Genomic DNA, 16,833 nt, shown 5'->3' with positions numbered 1-16,833 from the left:
CTTGCACAGCACAGGTCAAGCCTTAAACCCACCATGAGTATATCAAAGCGCTTAGCTTTGTATTATTCATTTCCAGCATCTTTAATTGCTTTATAAGTGACTTTTATTGGCACACATTCTATTGGCAAATTTCCTACTTTGAAGAGTGCTGGCTTCTCTAGTTTTGTTTCTGAAGACAGATGTCCTGCCACGATTGGAAGACCTTCAAACCACTTGCAGAAAGATGTGGCCAAGTTGCTATTACCGGCTTCAAAGGACACAGTTCACGGAAAAGTGGGAGACTGAAGCTTTAATGATCACTTTTGATCAAGTGATGAAAAGCAGAGTTTGGTTTTGGACATTCATAGATTTAAGTATCAGAGCTTAGAAAATCAAGTCTAATTTTGGGAGATACAGTGTCAGAGTTTGAGGGCTCTTAAATCAAACTTGGAGCAAGTAAACCATATACAGGATAAGGTGACCTGGACCTCAGCAAGGCAAGGGAATTGTGGTCCAATAAAGAGCAGCCAGCCAGTGGTGTAGTGGCATCCATACCGGACTTCAAGGTGAGTGGTCCCAGGTTCAAATCTGGCCAGCTCCTTGCACACTTACCATCCATGCTGTGTTGAGCATTTAGATAGCAACTTGGCCCTGTAAAAAGCAGACAAATGCTAAAGAAATGGCAAAGTTGCCACCTGATGCGCCACAAGGCACAGAGAGGAACTCAACTCAATGAAGGCCGAGTCAAAGGTGGAGACAAATCAGCATATAGGAGGGAGATTGAAATTCTGGCAGAGTGGTGCCATAACACAACCTCTTACTCAATGTCAGCAAGACCAAGGAGCTGATTATTGACTTCAGGAGAAGGAAACCAGAGGTGCATGAGCCAGTCTTCATCAGAGGATCAGAGGTGGAGAGGGTCAGCAAATTTAAATTCCTCAGTATTAATATTTCAGAGGACCTGTCCTCGGCCTGGCACGTAAGTGCAGCGCTTCAACTTCCTTAGGAGTTTGTGTTGATTCAGCATGACATCTAAAACTTTGACCAACTTCTGTAGGTTTGTAGTGGAGAGTGTATTGACTGACTGCATCACATCAGTGACCTTGAATGGAAAATCCTACAAATAGTAATGGAAATAGTTTCATAGGTAAAGCCCTCCCCACCTTTGAGCATATCTTTAGGAAGCTTTGTCGCAGGAAAGCAACATCTACCATCAGGGACTCCCACTACCCAGGCCGTGCTCTCTTCTCCCTGTTAAGATGGTGTGTGCGACAGCTCACTTCTAGTTCAAAGGGCAAGAAATTTGTCTAAAAACATTACCATTAACATCTTTTCTGAAGTAAATTGTGGTAAATTATCACTGGGTGTTGCTCTTTATTTTTTTAATTGGGTTCTTTTGGGTTCCTTGCTTTGTGGCTGCATGTAAGCAAACAAATCTCAAGGTTCTCTGACATTAAATTAACTTTGAAACTTGAAACTTTGAAGAAGGTACAGGAGCCTCAGGACTCACACCACCAGGTCAAGGAACAGTTACGAGGGGTGATTGATAAGTTCATGGCCTAAGGTAGAAGGAGTCAATTTTAGAAACCTAATGCATTTATTTTTCCTACACTTACACACTTAGTCCAGCGCTCGTGGAGCATACGGATCCCTTCTTTATAGAAGTCGGCGTCTTGGGACCTCCAGAAGTGGTCCACAGCAGGGGTGTTTGATAAGTTCGTGGCCTAAGGTAAAAGGAGATGAGTTATTAACTTCAAACTTTCTGCAATTTCACTCAAAGAGTTGAACGTAACGTTGCATGCAACCAGTTGCTTGTAACGACAGCTGTATAACTCATCTCCTTTTACCTTATTTCTTTCTTTCATATTTGCAATTTGTTGTCTTTTGCACACTTTTGAATGCCCAAGCTGGTGCAGTCCTTCACTATTACGGTTATTATTGTTATGGATTTATTAAGTATGTCCGCAAGAAAACGAATCTCAAAGCTGTATATGGTGACATAAATGTACTTTGATGATTAGCTTACTTTGAACTTTGAGAGCATTTTTGTGCAGGGGAGATCATGTCTCACAAATCTGATGGTGCACCTTGAGGAGGTAACCAAAGATGAAGGGCAGTGCAATAAATGTTGCTTGTATGAACTATAGTGAGGTTTTTGATAAGGTCCCACAGAATTGCGATTCTTCCTCCTCCCTTCATCCATCCTGTGTGGGGAGAGGGTTCAGGCCTCTTTGGAGCTACTGTGAGTGTGGAAGTGTGTGTGTGTGTGTGTGTGTGTGTGTGTGTGTGTGTGTGTGTGTGTGTGGGGGGGGGTGAATTCCTTTGGCTGATCTCCCAGGTACCATACGGGGGTTAGAAAGAAGGTTGGCCCCTCTCTGGTGTTTCAGGAGGCAAGAGGCCTTCCGACCTCTCTCGGGTACTAGATGGGGGTTAAGGAGGAGTTAGGTGACCCTTCAGCCCATCTAACAGCTATTGGACTGGGGTAGGAGTGTGTTGGCCCCCACTCCAGCATTTTACAAGGTGACTCTTTGGCCCACCTCCCTCTACTAGATGAAGGTAAAAGTTTGGTTTCTTATCAGAGTTTTAGTAGGGGGATGAGGCTTTATGGCACATCTCCTCCATACATAATGGAGGACGGGGTGTGGGGTGTGGATGGGAGAGAACCTGGTGTGTGTGTGTGTGTGTGTGTGTGTGTGTGTGTGTGTTAGAGATAGTTTTGCACTGTTCACTGACTTGAATTTTGCAATGAATAAACACTTGCAGGAATTGCTGACTGTTGCATACATTCTCGAACATCGTACACAAGTCTCCCTATACACTGGCCCGTCACACACTCCCAGAATCAGACGCAGAGTGAATCTCACTTCCTTCCTCTCTTTCTCTCCCTCCCCTCCCTTTTTTCAGTCTTTCCTCTCCCCTCCCTCCTCCTCCTTCCCTCTCCTCATCCCTCCTCTCCTCCTCCTCCTCCCTCCCTCGCCCCTCCTCCACCCCTCCTCCTCCCTCCCTCTCCCCTCTTCCTCCCTCCCTCTCCCCTCCTCCTCCCTCCCTCACCTTCCCTGCTCTCTCCCCACCCTCACCTCTCTCCCTCCCCTTCCCTCTCTCCCCTCCCCTTCCCTCTCTCCCCTCCCCTTTCCCTCCCTCTCTCTCTCTCTTTCCCTTTCTCTCACCCTCCCTCCCTCCTTCCCTCTCTCTCTCTCTCTCCATTTCCCCACCTCCTGCACCCTCCCCGCCCCGACCTACATCGAGTATCTGTCTCCTTCTGGCGGCCCATGTTAGGCAATAAACCAGTGACAGATGGAACCGCCCCTTCCCAGTCCGGCAGGCACACATTCACAGGCCGGAGAGGAATCCAGCTCTTGAGGTCTGTACTGTGTGTCTGGGGTCTGTGTATGTGTGCTTGTGTGCAGACCCCGAGGAACTGTGTGTGTGTGTGTGTGTGTGTGTGTGTGTATACAGATCACCGGAACTGTGTGTGTTTGCAGAGCCCTGGGCCTCTGCCTGTTTTCTGCAGCCTTTTTAAAACCTCTCTGCTCCTCCATCGCAGGGAACGGTTAGTCTGACCCCTCTCTCACCCCTTCCTCAAACCCCCTCTTTCTATGTCTCTCTCTCGCTCCTCTCTCTCCTTTCTCTCAGCTCTCTTTCGTTTCTCTCTCTGACTATCTGTCTCTGACTGTCTCCCCCATCTCACTCGGTCAGTTTTCTGTCTCTCTCCCCATCCCATTTCCCTCCTCCCCTTATCACTCTCTCTCCCTCTGTCTCTATCTCTCTTTCAACCACTTATTCTCTCTTTCACTCTTTCTAAGTCTTCCCCCTCTGGTTCCATTTTTGTCACTGTCATTTCCCTCTTACTCTGTATCTCTCTTTCAGTCCCTATTTTGCTCACACTTTCCACATTTCTCTCTATCACCATCAGTTTCTGTCCTTCTGTCTGTCTGTCTCTCTCTCTCACTTTCTGTCTGCTTCCATTCTTAGTACCTCTTCCCCCTCACTATTTGTTAATCTCTCTGGATCCACATCTCTTTATCCATCACTCTCTCCCTTCCTTAGTTCCCCTCCCTCTGTCTGTTTCACTATCAACCTCGCTCTCACTTTCCCTCTCTCTCCCTTCTCTCCCTCGTTCTTTCTTTCTTTTCACACCTCCCCCCACCTCCATACCTGACATTTCTCCACATTTTGCTCCCCCCCCATCTTCCCTTCAACTCCCTAGGGTCTCAAATCCAGTCTGCTTAGTCTTTTCCTACCGACCCCAGACTGTCAACGTACTCTAACCCCAGGATCCCCTCCTCTGCCAGGCCTAGGACAACTTGGGAGGTGTACCATAAGTGTCAGGACCCGAGATGGAGGACTCCTAACCATGTTACGTGAAACATATGGAACAGTACAGTACAGGAACACAGTGCCAGTTCTGAATTAACAAAACTGGTAATTAAATGCCTACGTGAATGTCCATGTCCCTCCATTCCTTGTACAGTCATGTGCCCATCTGTGAGCTGCTTAAGTGCCTCGTTTGCGTTTGGCTTGCTGGCACCCACCACTCTGTGTAAAGTAAAAACTTGCCCCCACAGCACCTTTAGATTTACCCCCCCGCCTCCCACCTTAAATGCATGCTTTCTAGTTTCAACCCTGGGGTAAAAGTTCAACTTCAAGTTTAATTGTCGTTCAACTATACATGACTACATCTAAATGAAACAGTGTTATTCCAAGGCCAAGGTGTAACCAACAGTCACACTCAGCACAAGGCACAGATAAGATAGCAAGCACATTCAACATGTCAGTGAAATGCAGTCACACAAAAAAAATAGTCCAGCAAGACCCTGAGGTCCATGAATGTTGCAGAAATCTGCAGTTGGACACAATACAGCTTGTCTTCTGCTGAGCAAACACTGGGGGCAGCACTGGCTCCAGTTTATACACCACGCCACGCTGCTTCTGGTGGAGCGCTCTGACTCCGACACCTCTCCCCTGGGCAGCTGTAAACAGGTGACAGTACGGCTTGGGGCCAAGTCCTCGCTACGTCTGAGGCCACACAGCTCCCCCCTGCCATCTGCCAATAAATCAGTTAATAGGACCTGCAGCATTCGACATTGACAATGTCCAACAGGGTCTTGCACTTTGGCCATCTATTGTGTGCCTCTCATAATCTTATAAACTTCTATCCGGTCTCCCCTCAGCCTCTGGCACTCCAGAAAAAAACAAACCAAGTTTGTTCAACCTCTCTGTATAGCTCATGCCCTCTAGTCCAGGCAGCGTGCTGGTGAAGTTGTTCTGCAGTTAACCCAATGCCTCCACACCTTTCCTATAACGAGGCAATCGGAACTGATTGTAATGGCCAGATTTGGCCTGACCAGAATTTTATAAACTTAAGCCCCATCGCCCTTTCTGGAACATAGGCCGCTGACAATAGCTCACCAGAGTCCCCTGTCCTGGGTCAGTCTTTCATGTTGTCTCCAGGCTTAGCCCATCTCCTTGATGGATCCTTCCTCTCCCAGAGATGAGGTCTCTGGAGCTTCTGTTGGTGTTTCTGTAGCACTGTGTTTTTGTGGAATGGAGTTACTGGCCCCACGCCCAACCCTCTTTCTTTTGCAGCTGGGCTTGGGACCGTCCATGGCAGATTATACAGCTGAAACATAACTTTGACTCTTGAACTCAGTTCCCTGAGCATGACTTGTTTACCACCTTATCAACTTGTGTAGCCCCTTTCAGGAAGCTTTGGATTTGACTCTAACATCCCTCTAACGCTATTAAGGTTTTTGCCTTTAACGGGGTACATAGAACAAGTAACTCAAGTTCATATTGAAGTCAAGTTCAAGGGTATTGTCATTCAACCATATACATATATATTACAAACAAAGCAATGTTCCTTCAGACCAAGGTCCACAACACAGTACATGTACAGTAACTCACACACAGCACAAAGTAATACTAGCATAAATAAATTAACAAATAATAAGGTGCATTTACGACACCAGTCAAAAGGTAAAGAGTACGCTACAAGCACTTCATACGTGATGACCTGGGGGAAGAAGCAGTTTCCCACCTTAAAAGCCCTTGTTCTAACCTTGTTGTAATGGTACGGCATCTCCTGCCTGATGGTAGGACGAGAAGGACAAGGCTAAGGCATTAGCAGTGCTGTTGGTAGGTATGTTGGTTGGTGAAAGAGCTTTCTGACTCACTGCCTCTGCTTTCTGAGGAGGCTGAAGAGAGCTGGACTATGCACATCTACAGTATACTCACGTCATTCCACAGAGGCACGGTAGAGAGCTTCCCAACAAGCTGCATCACTATTTGGTACGGAAACAGCAGGGCTCTACAACGGGTAGTCAAGACTGGCCAACACGTCACTGCCACTGCATGCCCACCACCAAATAAATACTGCATATACAGAAAGGCACCGGAAAAGGGCCAATAACATCATGACGGACCTCACCCACCCAGCTCATGGACTATTGTCCCACTCTCATCAGGAGGAGGCTATGTAGCATCCACGCCAGGACCACCAGACTCAAAAACCATTACTTTCCCCAAGCAGTAAGGCTGATCAACACCTTCACCCACTAAACAAACCCACAACATGCCCCCCATCACTACTTTATCATTTCCTGCCAGCCACCTTTTGTATAGTGTCTAGTGTCACTTTATGGACGTTTTATTTTAATGATTATTTTCTTTATCTCATTGTGTTTTTCGTGCTGCATCAGATCTGGAGTAACAATTACTGTATTTCATCCTCTTTTACACTTTTGTATTGGAAATGACATTAAACAATTTGAGTGATCCCCAGTGATTCTCTCAGCAGTCCTCGCAATTCTTTGTTGGGTCTTATGGTCAGATGCCTTGCAATTTCTGTACCAGACAATGATGCATCTGGTCAGGACACTCTCGGTGGAGCCCCTGTGAAAATTGGTTACAATGGGTTTCTCACCTTAGGTGCAGGCCAGGCATTAAATGTTGGTCAATCCTTGGTTGAGTGTAATCTTTCATTGATTCTTTTGTATGTTTCTGGTCTACTGTGAATGCCCGCAATAAAATGAATCTCAGTGTAGTATATGGTGATGTATATTTTTGATAATAAATTTACTTTGAAATTTTAACTGGTATTAGACACTTGAGTCCTAGGAAAAAAGATACTGGCTGTCTATCTGTGCCTCACATAAGGAAGAGGGAAGGAGGGGAGGGGATGGAATGAGGGTGAGGGGGAGAGAGGCAAGTGAGGGGGAAGATTATGCTGGGAAAGATCAGGAAGGGAAGGAGTGGGAGAGGTAAGAGTTGAGGAAAGAGATGGTGGGAGGAAACGGGACAATGGTGGGGAGGGAGAAGGGAGAATAGAGGTGAGGGAAGTTGGAGGGGGAAGTAGGGAACTGAAAGCAAGGCTTGAAGGTGGATGGAGGGAGGGAGAGACGGGGTGAGGGAGGGAGGTCAGAGAAGGAAGGACAAGAGGGTGGAGTGAACCCACACCCCCCCCCCAAATCTCGGGACCCCTCTCACCCTGCTCTCTCCCCTCCTCAGGCACCCCATTCCCTCACAGGACCAGAGCCCCTCACCCTGAGACCGGGGTCCTGGCAACACTGAAGGGTGAGACCATGTGGGCCGTGATGGAAAGCATCCAGAGCAAGTACTCACTGTCGGAGAGACTGATCAGGGCCATCACCCTCCGCGGTCTTCCTCACGACACAGTGCACGGCCTGATCCAGAGGGTGAGTGCGAGGGAGAGAGGGTGGGAGTGAGGGAGAGAGAGGGAGGGGGAGTGTGGGAGAGAGGGAGGGAGAGGGAGTGAGGGAAAGGGAAGGAGGGAGAGTGTGAGAAGGGTGGGGGGTGTGGGAGAGGGGAAATGTGGAAGTGATGGAGGGAGGGGTGTGTGAAAGAGAGGGAGGGAGAGGAATTGTGAGAAAGTGAGGAGGGAGGGGAGTGTGTGTGAGAGAGGGAGGGAGGAAGAGTGTGGGAGAAGGAGAGGGGCGAGTGTGAAAGGGAGGGGGAGTGTGAGAGTGGGAGGGGAAGTGTGGGAGAGAGGGAGGGGGAGTGTGAGAGGGAGGGAGGGGAGGGAGGGAAGGGAGTGTGGGAGAGCGGGGAGGAGTGTGGGAGAGGGGGAGTGTGAGAGGGAGGGAGGGGAGTGTGGGAGAGAGGGAGCGGTAGTGTGAGGGAGAAGGTCGAGGACTGTGTGAGAGGAAGAAGGAAGGAGGGAGATAGAAGATGAGTGTGAGGGTGATCTGCTCCCTCTATGCCTCCCCCAATCCCCGGACCCCCAGGGCGCGGATGTGAACTGTACCCACGGCACGCTGAAACCTCTGCACTGCGCCTGTATGATGGCCGATCCCGAGTGTGTGGAGCTGTTGCTGGAGAATGGAGCAGAGGTGAGGGGGATGGTGGGGAGGAGGGACGGAGAGGATATTGAAGAGAAGAGTGGGGGGGAGTGAGGGGTTAGCAGACGTAAGTAGGGAGTGGGGGGAGGGTGTTTGGGAGAAGGGGCAGTGCGGAGAGGGAGAATGAGGGGATAACAGGAAGGAAGCAAGGGGTTGGGTATTGGATGGTAACGGATAACACGAGGAAGGTGGTATAATGAGGTAGAGGTGTATATGGAGTTTACAAGAGGATAACAATGGGGTAATGGAGCATTATGGGGGTAACAAGGGGAGCGGAAGGGGAGATGGATAATGGGGAATGAGGCGGAAGGTAACAGAGAAGGAAGCGGTGGAAGTTAAGTGGGAGGGAGGCTGACAGGGTAGGGAGGTGAGGGGGAACGAGACAAGGGCAACGTGGATTCTGCACATGTATCTGCCATTGAATCAAATGCTTGCCTCTTCTGACTCTCCCCCATTTCTTTCCCTCACTTCCCTTCATCCCTTGCACCTCTCTCTCCCTATCCTCCTCTTTCCCTCTCTCCCTACCCTCCTTTCATCTTCCCCTCCACTCTCCCTCCCCTCTTCTCTCTGCATCCCTTCTACTGTCCCCATCCTCCTTCTATCCTATCCCCCTCTCCTCCCTTTCTCCTCCTCTCCTCCTGCACTCCCCCATTCCCCTTTTCACCTTTACCCTCTCCACACTCTCACCCTCCCGCCCTCTCCCCTCCCCTCCTGATCTGTATCCCTTCACTCCTCCCTCTTCCCCTCTCTCCCTTCCATCTTTCCCCTTTCCCTATCCCTCTTTCCCACGCCCCCTCACATTATGCCCTCTTACCCGCTATTTCCCCATTCCTCTCTGTTCCCTCCCACCTTCTCTTCATCTCCCCTTCCCTTGCCCCTCTCCCCAACTCTCACCCTCCCCGCCACTCTCTTTCCCCAGGTGAACGCCCAGGATGGCTACCAGCGGACTCCCCTGCACTATGCGGCGGAGCGGGATGCTGCTTGCGTGCGGCTGCTGCTAGCGCAGGGGGCAGAGGCAGCAGCGGGTGACGGTGGTGGCCACACCCCGCTCCACTGGGCCGCGTTCCGCGAGCGGCCGGCCTGCGCCCGGGCCCTGCTTGAGGGGGCCGGAAAGGGGTCCCAGGGCTTGGTGAATGCCCGGGATCGGGCGGGGGATACCCCGCTCCACTGGGCCGCCTGCCGGGCTAACCTGGCCTGCGCCCGCCTCCTGCTCGAGTACGGTGCCGAACCACGGGCCCTCAACCGAGGCGGGCAGAGCCCTGTGTGCCGGCTGCAGGGGCTGCTGCGGAGGGAAGGCGAGGAGGCCAGGGGAGAGAGGAGTCAGGCCTGCCTCGAGCTGCTACTGAGGGCAGGGGGAGGACCAAGAGGACCAGGACCCGATACCCTCCGGACCCTCAGCCGCCACGCTGTCCGCCGCTCGCTTGGTGCCCGCCACCTGCCGCCCGCTGTCAGCGCCCTCCCGCTGCCGCTGCCCCTCCAGCGGGACCTGCTACTGCTGGGCTGATGGGGTGAGTTGGTGGGAGGAGCACTCTTCGGCCTTTCTCCCGTGTACTAGAAGAGGGCTAGGAGGGTGAAGAGTCTCTATCTAGTGTTTTAGAAGAGATGAGGAGGCCCTGTGGCCCCTCTCCTGGGTACTTGACCGGGCCGGAGGGTGGTTTGGAAGAAGGTTGGCCCCCTCAGGTGTAATGGAAGAACACCAGAAGATCCTTCTCCCCACTCCCGGTTACCAGAGGGTTTGGGTATAGGAAGGTGATGGGTCCCTCTTCGATCTTTTAGAAGGGGGTAGGAGGCCCTTCTCTCCTGTGTATTAGGGGGTGAGGGTAGGAAGGCAGTTGGCTCCTCTACGGTGCTACAGACAAGGATATGAGGCCTTTCAGCCTTTCTCACAGGCATTAGTTGAGGGTAGGATACCATTCAGTCCCTCTTCTGTAGATTGTCGTCGGATGCCCTTCGCCCCCTCTCCCAGGTACTAGATGAGATTAGGAGGGCGATGGCCCACTCTCTGGTATTCTAAACAAGTATATGAGGCCTTTTCCCCTGTCCCAGGTAGCAGCTTGGGGTAGAAGGCCTTTTGGCCCCTCTCCTGTACTCAAGATATGCCTAGGAATCTGTCCAGCCCCTCTTGCTTACTAGACGGGAAGAGGGAAGGGTTTTAGTCCTTCTGCTGGGAACTAGACGGGGATAGGAAGACAATTGGCTCCTCTGTCTCTCTCCTGCCAACACTGCCTACTCTGTAATGTGTACATGTTTTGAATGAGAGTCTGTGTGTGTGTGTGTGTGTGTGTGTGTGTGTGTGTGTGTGTGTGTGTGTGTGTGTGTGTGTATGTGTGTGTGTGACATTGGGACGTAGGCTTGAGTATGTCCGCACTGAAGAGCTTATTATCTGCAATGTACTCTACGTGTTCACAAATTCTGGAGCCAATAAACATTTGCAGAGTTCCTGACTGTGGTCATTTTCAAGCCTCACACTTGGCGTTCCCTCCTCGCTGCCCGTTACACACTCCCGTGGTCAGACACAGAACGAAGCTCCCTCCACACTGGCCCATCACTCTCTCTTTGGGGTCAAATATGCAGTGCAGCTCCCTCTACACTGTCCAATAACACTCTCCCGGGATCAGATACAGAGTGAAGCTCCCTCCACACCGCCCCGTTACACTCCTTGTATCTGATACAGAGTGCAGTTTTTGCCACACTGTCTTATCACTTGGAGTCATCTCTGATGCTCATCCAGGCAGATCGAATTAGTGTCAACTGGCAAAACAATCCTCATGGACAAGGGGAACCAAAATGCCTTTTCTGTGCTGTACAACTCTATATCTGGTCTTTAACTCAGCTCCATTTTTAATTGTTTCAACATTTGCCTTCAACTGTCGAAGCCCTAAGCTGTAGAATTTTCTCTCTAAATCTCTGCCTTTCTGTCCTTCTTTCCCTCTTCAAATAAAGACAATTATATATATGTAATTTTTAAAAATCTATAACAACAGATTACATGTCCAGTTGTCTTGTTCGAAGAGATGTATGCTTTTAAAACAATTACCGTTGTGGTGCAAAGGTTTGTGCTATAGGTTTAGACCATAAGGTATAGGAGCAGAATTAGGCCATCGAGTCTGCTCCACCATTCCATCTTCCCTCTCAACCCCAATTTCCTCACTTCCCCTCCCCCCCCCCGTATTCCTTCATGCCCTGCCAATCAAGAATCTACCAGCCTCTGCCTTAAATATACAGTGTGTAAAGACTTGGCCTCCACAGCTGCCTGCGACAAAGAATTCCACAGATCCCCACTCTCTGGCTGAAGAAATTCCTCCTCATCTCCATTCTAAAAGGACGACCCCCTATTCTGAGGCTGTGTCCTCTGGTCCTAGGCTCTCCCACCAAAGGAGACATCCTCTCCACATTTTGACCGAGCTCTTGACCAGCAGCCTTATTATCGTTTTATGTTGCTGAACTTCAAATTTTGTTTGATCATTTCCCCCACAAGATGCCTAGAAGCATTTAAATTGACCAAGTAATGGAAATTGTCAGCAAAATAATTAAATTTTCATGGGTAAGCCAATAACCAACAGCTGGCCAGTTTGTTTTCCAGAATGCTATATCATTGTAAGACTTGTTTCTCTGATATCCTTGAGCTTCTTGTTAATGTATTGTTCCTTGGGCAATCATTTCCATTCACTAAATCACTGGATCTTCAGGATACTGGACATAAAGGCGTGATATTAAACTATTCCGTATTGACACAAGTATCACTGGAATCTCCTTCAAGAGGACCACAACCTAATCCGGCTTTGGAGGTTTGCGTCCCTCAATGACCCGAAGAGCAATGCTGGCTGGAGTCAGGGCTTTATGCTTTGGCTCTTGGTAGGGTCACCCCTGCCAAACAGGTCGAAGGGTAGAGGCCAAACCCAGAGTTGGCCACCAGTCCTCCAGGTTCAAGGGATTCAGCTCAGGGCTAACGACCCTGACTAGTCAAATAAAACGGTAATGGAAACAGCAATGAAGAATCCCTCAACATCTGTGTGCGGTGGTATTGGCCAAGGACGGACAAAGGTGGAGGACCAAGCAGTAAGTAATCAGTGGAATTTGGTTTTTAGTACAGTTACCAATACATGTCAGGTCTATTTCTGAAAGTCTCACCTCGACACAAACTGAGGCTTTCTAAGGCAGTGGTCAGACCACATTTACAGTTTTGGGCCGCGTCTCTAAGGAAGGCTGTGCTGGCATTGGAGAGGGTCCAGAGGAGGTTCATGAGAATGATCCCAGGAATGAAAGGGTTGACATTTGAGGAGTGTTTGATGGTTTTGGGCCTGTATGCAGTGAAGTTTAGAAGAATGAGGGGAGATCTCAATGAAACCTACCAAATACTGAAAGGCTTAGATAGAGTGGATATGCAGAGGATGTTCCCAATAGTGGGGGAGTCTAGGACCGGAGAGCAAAGCCTCAGAATAGAAGGAGATCCCTTTACAACAGAGGAATTTCTTTTGCCAGAGAGCAGTAAGCCTCTGCAATTCAAATCATTGGGTATACATAAAGTGGAGGTTGATAGATTCTGGATTAGTAAATGCATTAAATATTACGGGGAGAAGGCAGGAGAATGAGGTGGGGAGGAAAAGTAGGCCTGCCGTGATGGAAAAGTAGGGCAGACGTGATGGCTGAGTGACCTAATTCTGTTTCTATATCTTATGAGCTAAGACATATACCTTGTCCCCAATTCCCCATCCAATCCATCAGTCTAGTTCCCCAACCCATAATTAACTATTAAGGGGAAGTCATCAAAAGCAAAGTGAATGGTCCTTGATCAGTATCCAGGAAACTGCTGGTTTCTTTAGTTAATTCTGGTAAGGAAGCAATCCAAACACTGGGCAGGCTAGGTCTCTTTTCCTTGGAACACAGGAGAATCAAAGGTGGGCTTAAGCTTAAAGATCAGCTTTATTTATCACACGTACATTGAAACATACAGTGAACTGACAACATATTCAGAGGATGTGCTGGGGAAAGACTTCAAGTGCTGCCATCACTCTGGTGCCAGCTTAGCATGCCCACAACTCACTACATGGGTTTCCTCTCAGTGTTCTGGTTTCCTCCCCCAGTCCAAAGGCGCACCAGTTGGTTGGTTAATTGGCCGTTGTAAATTGGTCCATGTTTAAGCGAGGGTTAAATCGGGGGTTGCTGGGTGGCACAGTTGAAAGGGCTGGAAGGGCCTATCCCGTGCTGTACCTCAATAAATAAATACTAACTCTAACTCATGCGTCTTTGAAATGTGGCTGGAAACCGGAGTACCTGGAGGAAATTCATGTGGTCACGGGGAGAACTTACAGATAAAGTGGTAAAGTCCTTTCCCCAGGGTTCATTCGCTCGTTATGTGCCTTGTATGATGTGGGTAATCATGGTCTTTCCATGACTGTGAGTGTTCCTGGCAAATTTTTCTACAGAAGTGGTCTGCCATTGCCTTCTGGGCAGTGCCTTTACAAGACAGGTGATCCCAGCCACTATCAATACTCCTCAGAGATTGTCTGCTTGGCGTTAGTGGTCACATAACCAGGATTTGTGACATGCACCAGCTGCTCATACGACCACCCACCACCTGCTCCCATGACTTCACTGACCCTGATCGGGAGGGCTAAGCTGGTGCTATGCCTTGTCCAAGGGTGAGCTGCAGGCTAGTGGAGGGAAGGAGCACCTTACACATCCTTCGATACAGACGTATCTCCACCTGCAACTCGTAGGGGAGTGGAGTCCAAAAATAGTGGGCATAGAATGAGAGGAGAAAGATTTAAAAGGGATCTGAGGGGTTACTTTCATGCAGAGTGTGGTGAGTGTATGGAACGAGCTGCTAGAGGAAGTGGTTGAGGCAGGTACAATAGCATCCTTTAAGAATCACTTGGATAGGTACACAGAAGGTTGAGGCTTAGACTGATATGAGCCAAACACAGGAAACTGAGACTAGCTGGGTAGGCACCATAGTCAGCACAGACTGGTTGGGCCGAAGGGCCTACATCCATACTGTGATGACTCCGTGACTTGTATTAGAAACATAGAAAGCCTACAGCACAATACAGGCCCTTCGGCCCTCAATGCTGTGCCGAACATGTATTCTTTGTCTAGATACGAAGTGATGTTAAGATAAGTTTACATGGAATGATTCAGCAACATCCCATCAGGAGTTTGTAGCCACTGTCTCCTCTCACTGCATCCCCAATCAAATATACAAGATAAGGAAGACAAAATTACAAAGTTATTTTGCAGCACTTTCACACGCAGGTAGTGGTAGAAATATGGAACTCTCTTCTACAAATTGTAAATGATGCTGGATCAATCAATAAATTTAAATCTAAATTTGATATATGTTTGATTAATGAAGTATTAAAGGACACAGGGTGGGAGAGGGGAGTGGCTATGTTGGGATTTGGTCACCAATTGGTTGTAAACTCGGTTTGAGGGTATAACCAGGGTAAATGCAAGCAGACTTTTTCCACTGCGGTTGGGTGGACTATAACTAACGGTCACAGGTTATGGGTGAAAGGTGCAATATTTAAGGGGGACATGGGGAAATTCTTCACTCAGATGGTGGTGAAAGTAAGTGACCTGTTGCTAGCAGAAGTGGTGGATGCAGCTTTGATTTCAACTTTTAAGAGAAGTTTGGATAGGTACATGGATGGGGGGGATATGGGGGGATATGGTCCAGGTGCAGATTGATGGTGCTAGATGGATGAATAGTTTGAAATGGACTAGAGGGGTCAAAGTGCCTGTTTCTGTGCTGTAGTGCTCTATGACTCTAATCACAATTATAGCATCAGAGAGAGAGATATATAAAGGTGCCAAGAAACCTGAAGGCATTTCAGTGATCCGGTTCAAAGGTCACATTGTTGTTGTAAGCGAAGACTCCCACAGTGATTACACCAGCTTCCCCAAGTACATGGGAAGAGAACGAAAATTGGATGAAATAAGAAAGTATAAATTATCCTCAGCTGATGGCATTACTTTGATCAAGACAGACATGAAGAAAAAGATGGCACTGCAAATTACTGGCAAGCCAGGCTGCATTAATCATTTATAAAGCAAGACTGGTTTCTGAGTACACTGTATTTTAGACTTGCAAAATAATTTATTTTGGTATACGACTGATATTGCCGTAACAAGTTTTTGACCCATTAAATATGTTTTCTTATAACCAGGGCAGCAAACACCTCAAGGCTCTTTGAAGTAAAGGAAACAAGTGTAGCCAGTTAAAGGTGCTATTTAGTTCAACTATGAATCATATTGGATTCAAATAAAATCTATGAGGTTAACAAAAAACTAATCTAAGTCTTTGTGTTATAAATTCAAATTTCTCTGAATTACTTTGTTTAATGTAACAAACTCAATAGTGATATAATCCCACCACATTCTCCCAGAGACGGTGTGCATTTCCTCCGGGTACTCTGGTTTCCTCCCACAGAATTGGGATCAGGTTTAATATCATTGGCATATGTCATGAAATTGGATGGTTTGAGCAGCAGTACATTGCAATACACAGAAATAAGAAAAAATATATAATTTACAATAAGAAGATTACATTTAAGGCAAATACGTAGTGCAAAAAGATGAGATAGTGTTGATGGGTTCATTATCCATTCAGAACTCTGGTAGTGGAGGGGAGGAAGCTGTTCCTGAAATGTTGAGTACCCTCCTCCCTGTTGGTAGCAATGAGAAGATAGCATGTCCTGGATGATAACTTGCGGGTTGAGTCGGTGGTAAGGAAGGCAAATACCATGTTAACATTCATTTCAGGAGATCTAGATTCAGAGCAAAGATGTATTGCTGAGGCTTTATAAGGCACTGGCAAGGCCTCGCTTTGAGTATCATGAACAGGTTTGGGACCCTCATCTTAGAAAAGATGTGCTGGCATTGGAGAGGGTCCAGAGGAGGTTCACAGGGATGATTCCAGGAATGAAAGAGTTATCATATGAGGAATGTTTGATGGCTCTGGGTCTGTACTCACTGGAATTCAGAAGGATGGGGGGGGGGGGTTCTCATTGAAACCTTTCGAATGTTGGAGGGCAGAGTCAGAGTTGATGTGGAAAGGATGTTTCCCATGGTGGGAGAGTCTAGGACAAGAGGGCACAGACTCAGAATAGAGGGGCTCCCTTTCAAAACAGAGATGGGAGAAATTTCTTTAGCCAAAGGGTGGTGAATTTGTGGAATTTGTTGCTGTGGAGGTCAGGTTGTTGGGTGCATCTAAGGAAGAGGTTGATAGGTTCTTGATTGGACATGGCATCAAAGGTTATGGAGAGATGGCTGGGAAATGGGGTTGAGGGGGTGATAGAAAAAAAGGATCAGCCATGACTGAATGGCGGAGCGGACTCAACGGGCCAGATTGTCTAATTCTACTCCTACGTCTTATGGTCCTATGATAGGGATCCTTAATAATTGATGTCACATTTTTGAGGCATTGCCTTTTGAAGGTGTCCTCGGTGCTGGGGAGGTGAATGCCTGTGATGGAGATGGGTAAACTTGCAACATT

The 16,833-nt window shown here is 48.3% G+C and overlaps 1 protein-coding gene across 3 annotated transcripts; it reads left to right on the top strand.

Moving 5' to 3' along the window:
* Positions 1-2,964: 2,964 nt before the first annotated feature.
* asb8 (ankyrin repeat and SOCS box containing 8) lies at positions 2,965-10,769 on the top strand. 3 transcript variants are annotated; one of them, XM_072277687.1, is made up of 5 exons: positions 2,967-3,340; positions 4,272-4,401; positions 7,486-7,673; positions 8,223-8,327; positions 9,256-10,769. In XM_072277687.1, exons 3-5 carry the CDS (start codon positions 7,560-7,562, stop codon positions 9,838-9,840), a joined length of 804 nt encoding a protein of 267 aa, XP_072133788.1. In that variant the 5' UTR covers positions 2,967-3,340; positions 4,272-4,401; positions 7,486-7,559; the 3' UTR covers positions 9,841-10,769. The 3 variants fall into 3 exon arrangements, with proteins under 3 accessions (XP_072133790.1, XP_072133788.1, XP_072133787.1); XM_072277686.1 differs by lacking the exon at positions 4,272-4,401; XM_072277689.1 differs by lacking the exons at positions 4,272-4,401; positions 7,486-7,673 and having other exon boundaries at positions 2,965-3,340.
* The last annotated feature ends 6,064 nt before the right edge of the window (positions 10,770-16,833 follow it).

Source organism: Mobula birostris, chromosome 14 (genome assembly GCF_030028105.1).
Source record: "Mobula birostris isolate sMobBir1 chromosome 14, sMobBir1.hap1, whole genome shotgun sequence".
Lineage (NCBI taxonomy): Eukaryota > Metazoa > Chordata > Chondrichthyes > Myliobatiformes > Myliobatidae > Mobula > Mobula birostris.
The sequence above is the reverse complement of the archived record's forward strand: the minus strand, read 5'-3'. Positions and strand labels throughout refer to the sequence as shown.

Excerpts from the sequence above, each read along its gene's own strand:
- asb8 (XM_072277686.1), top strand. The coding sequence starts at position 7,560 with ATGTGGGCCGTGATGGAAAGCATCCAGAGCAAGTACTCACTGTCGGAG. Across the intron at positions 7,674-8,222 it reads TGCACGGCCTGATCCAGAGG|GGCGCGGATGTGAACTGTAC; the intron begins GTGAGTGCGAGG and ends CCGGACCCCCAG. Across the intron at positions 8,328-9,255 it reads TGCTGGAGAATGGAGCAGAG|GTGAACGCCCAGGATGGCTA; the intron begins GTGAGGGGGATG and ends CTCTTTCCCCAG.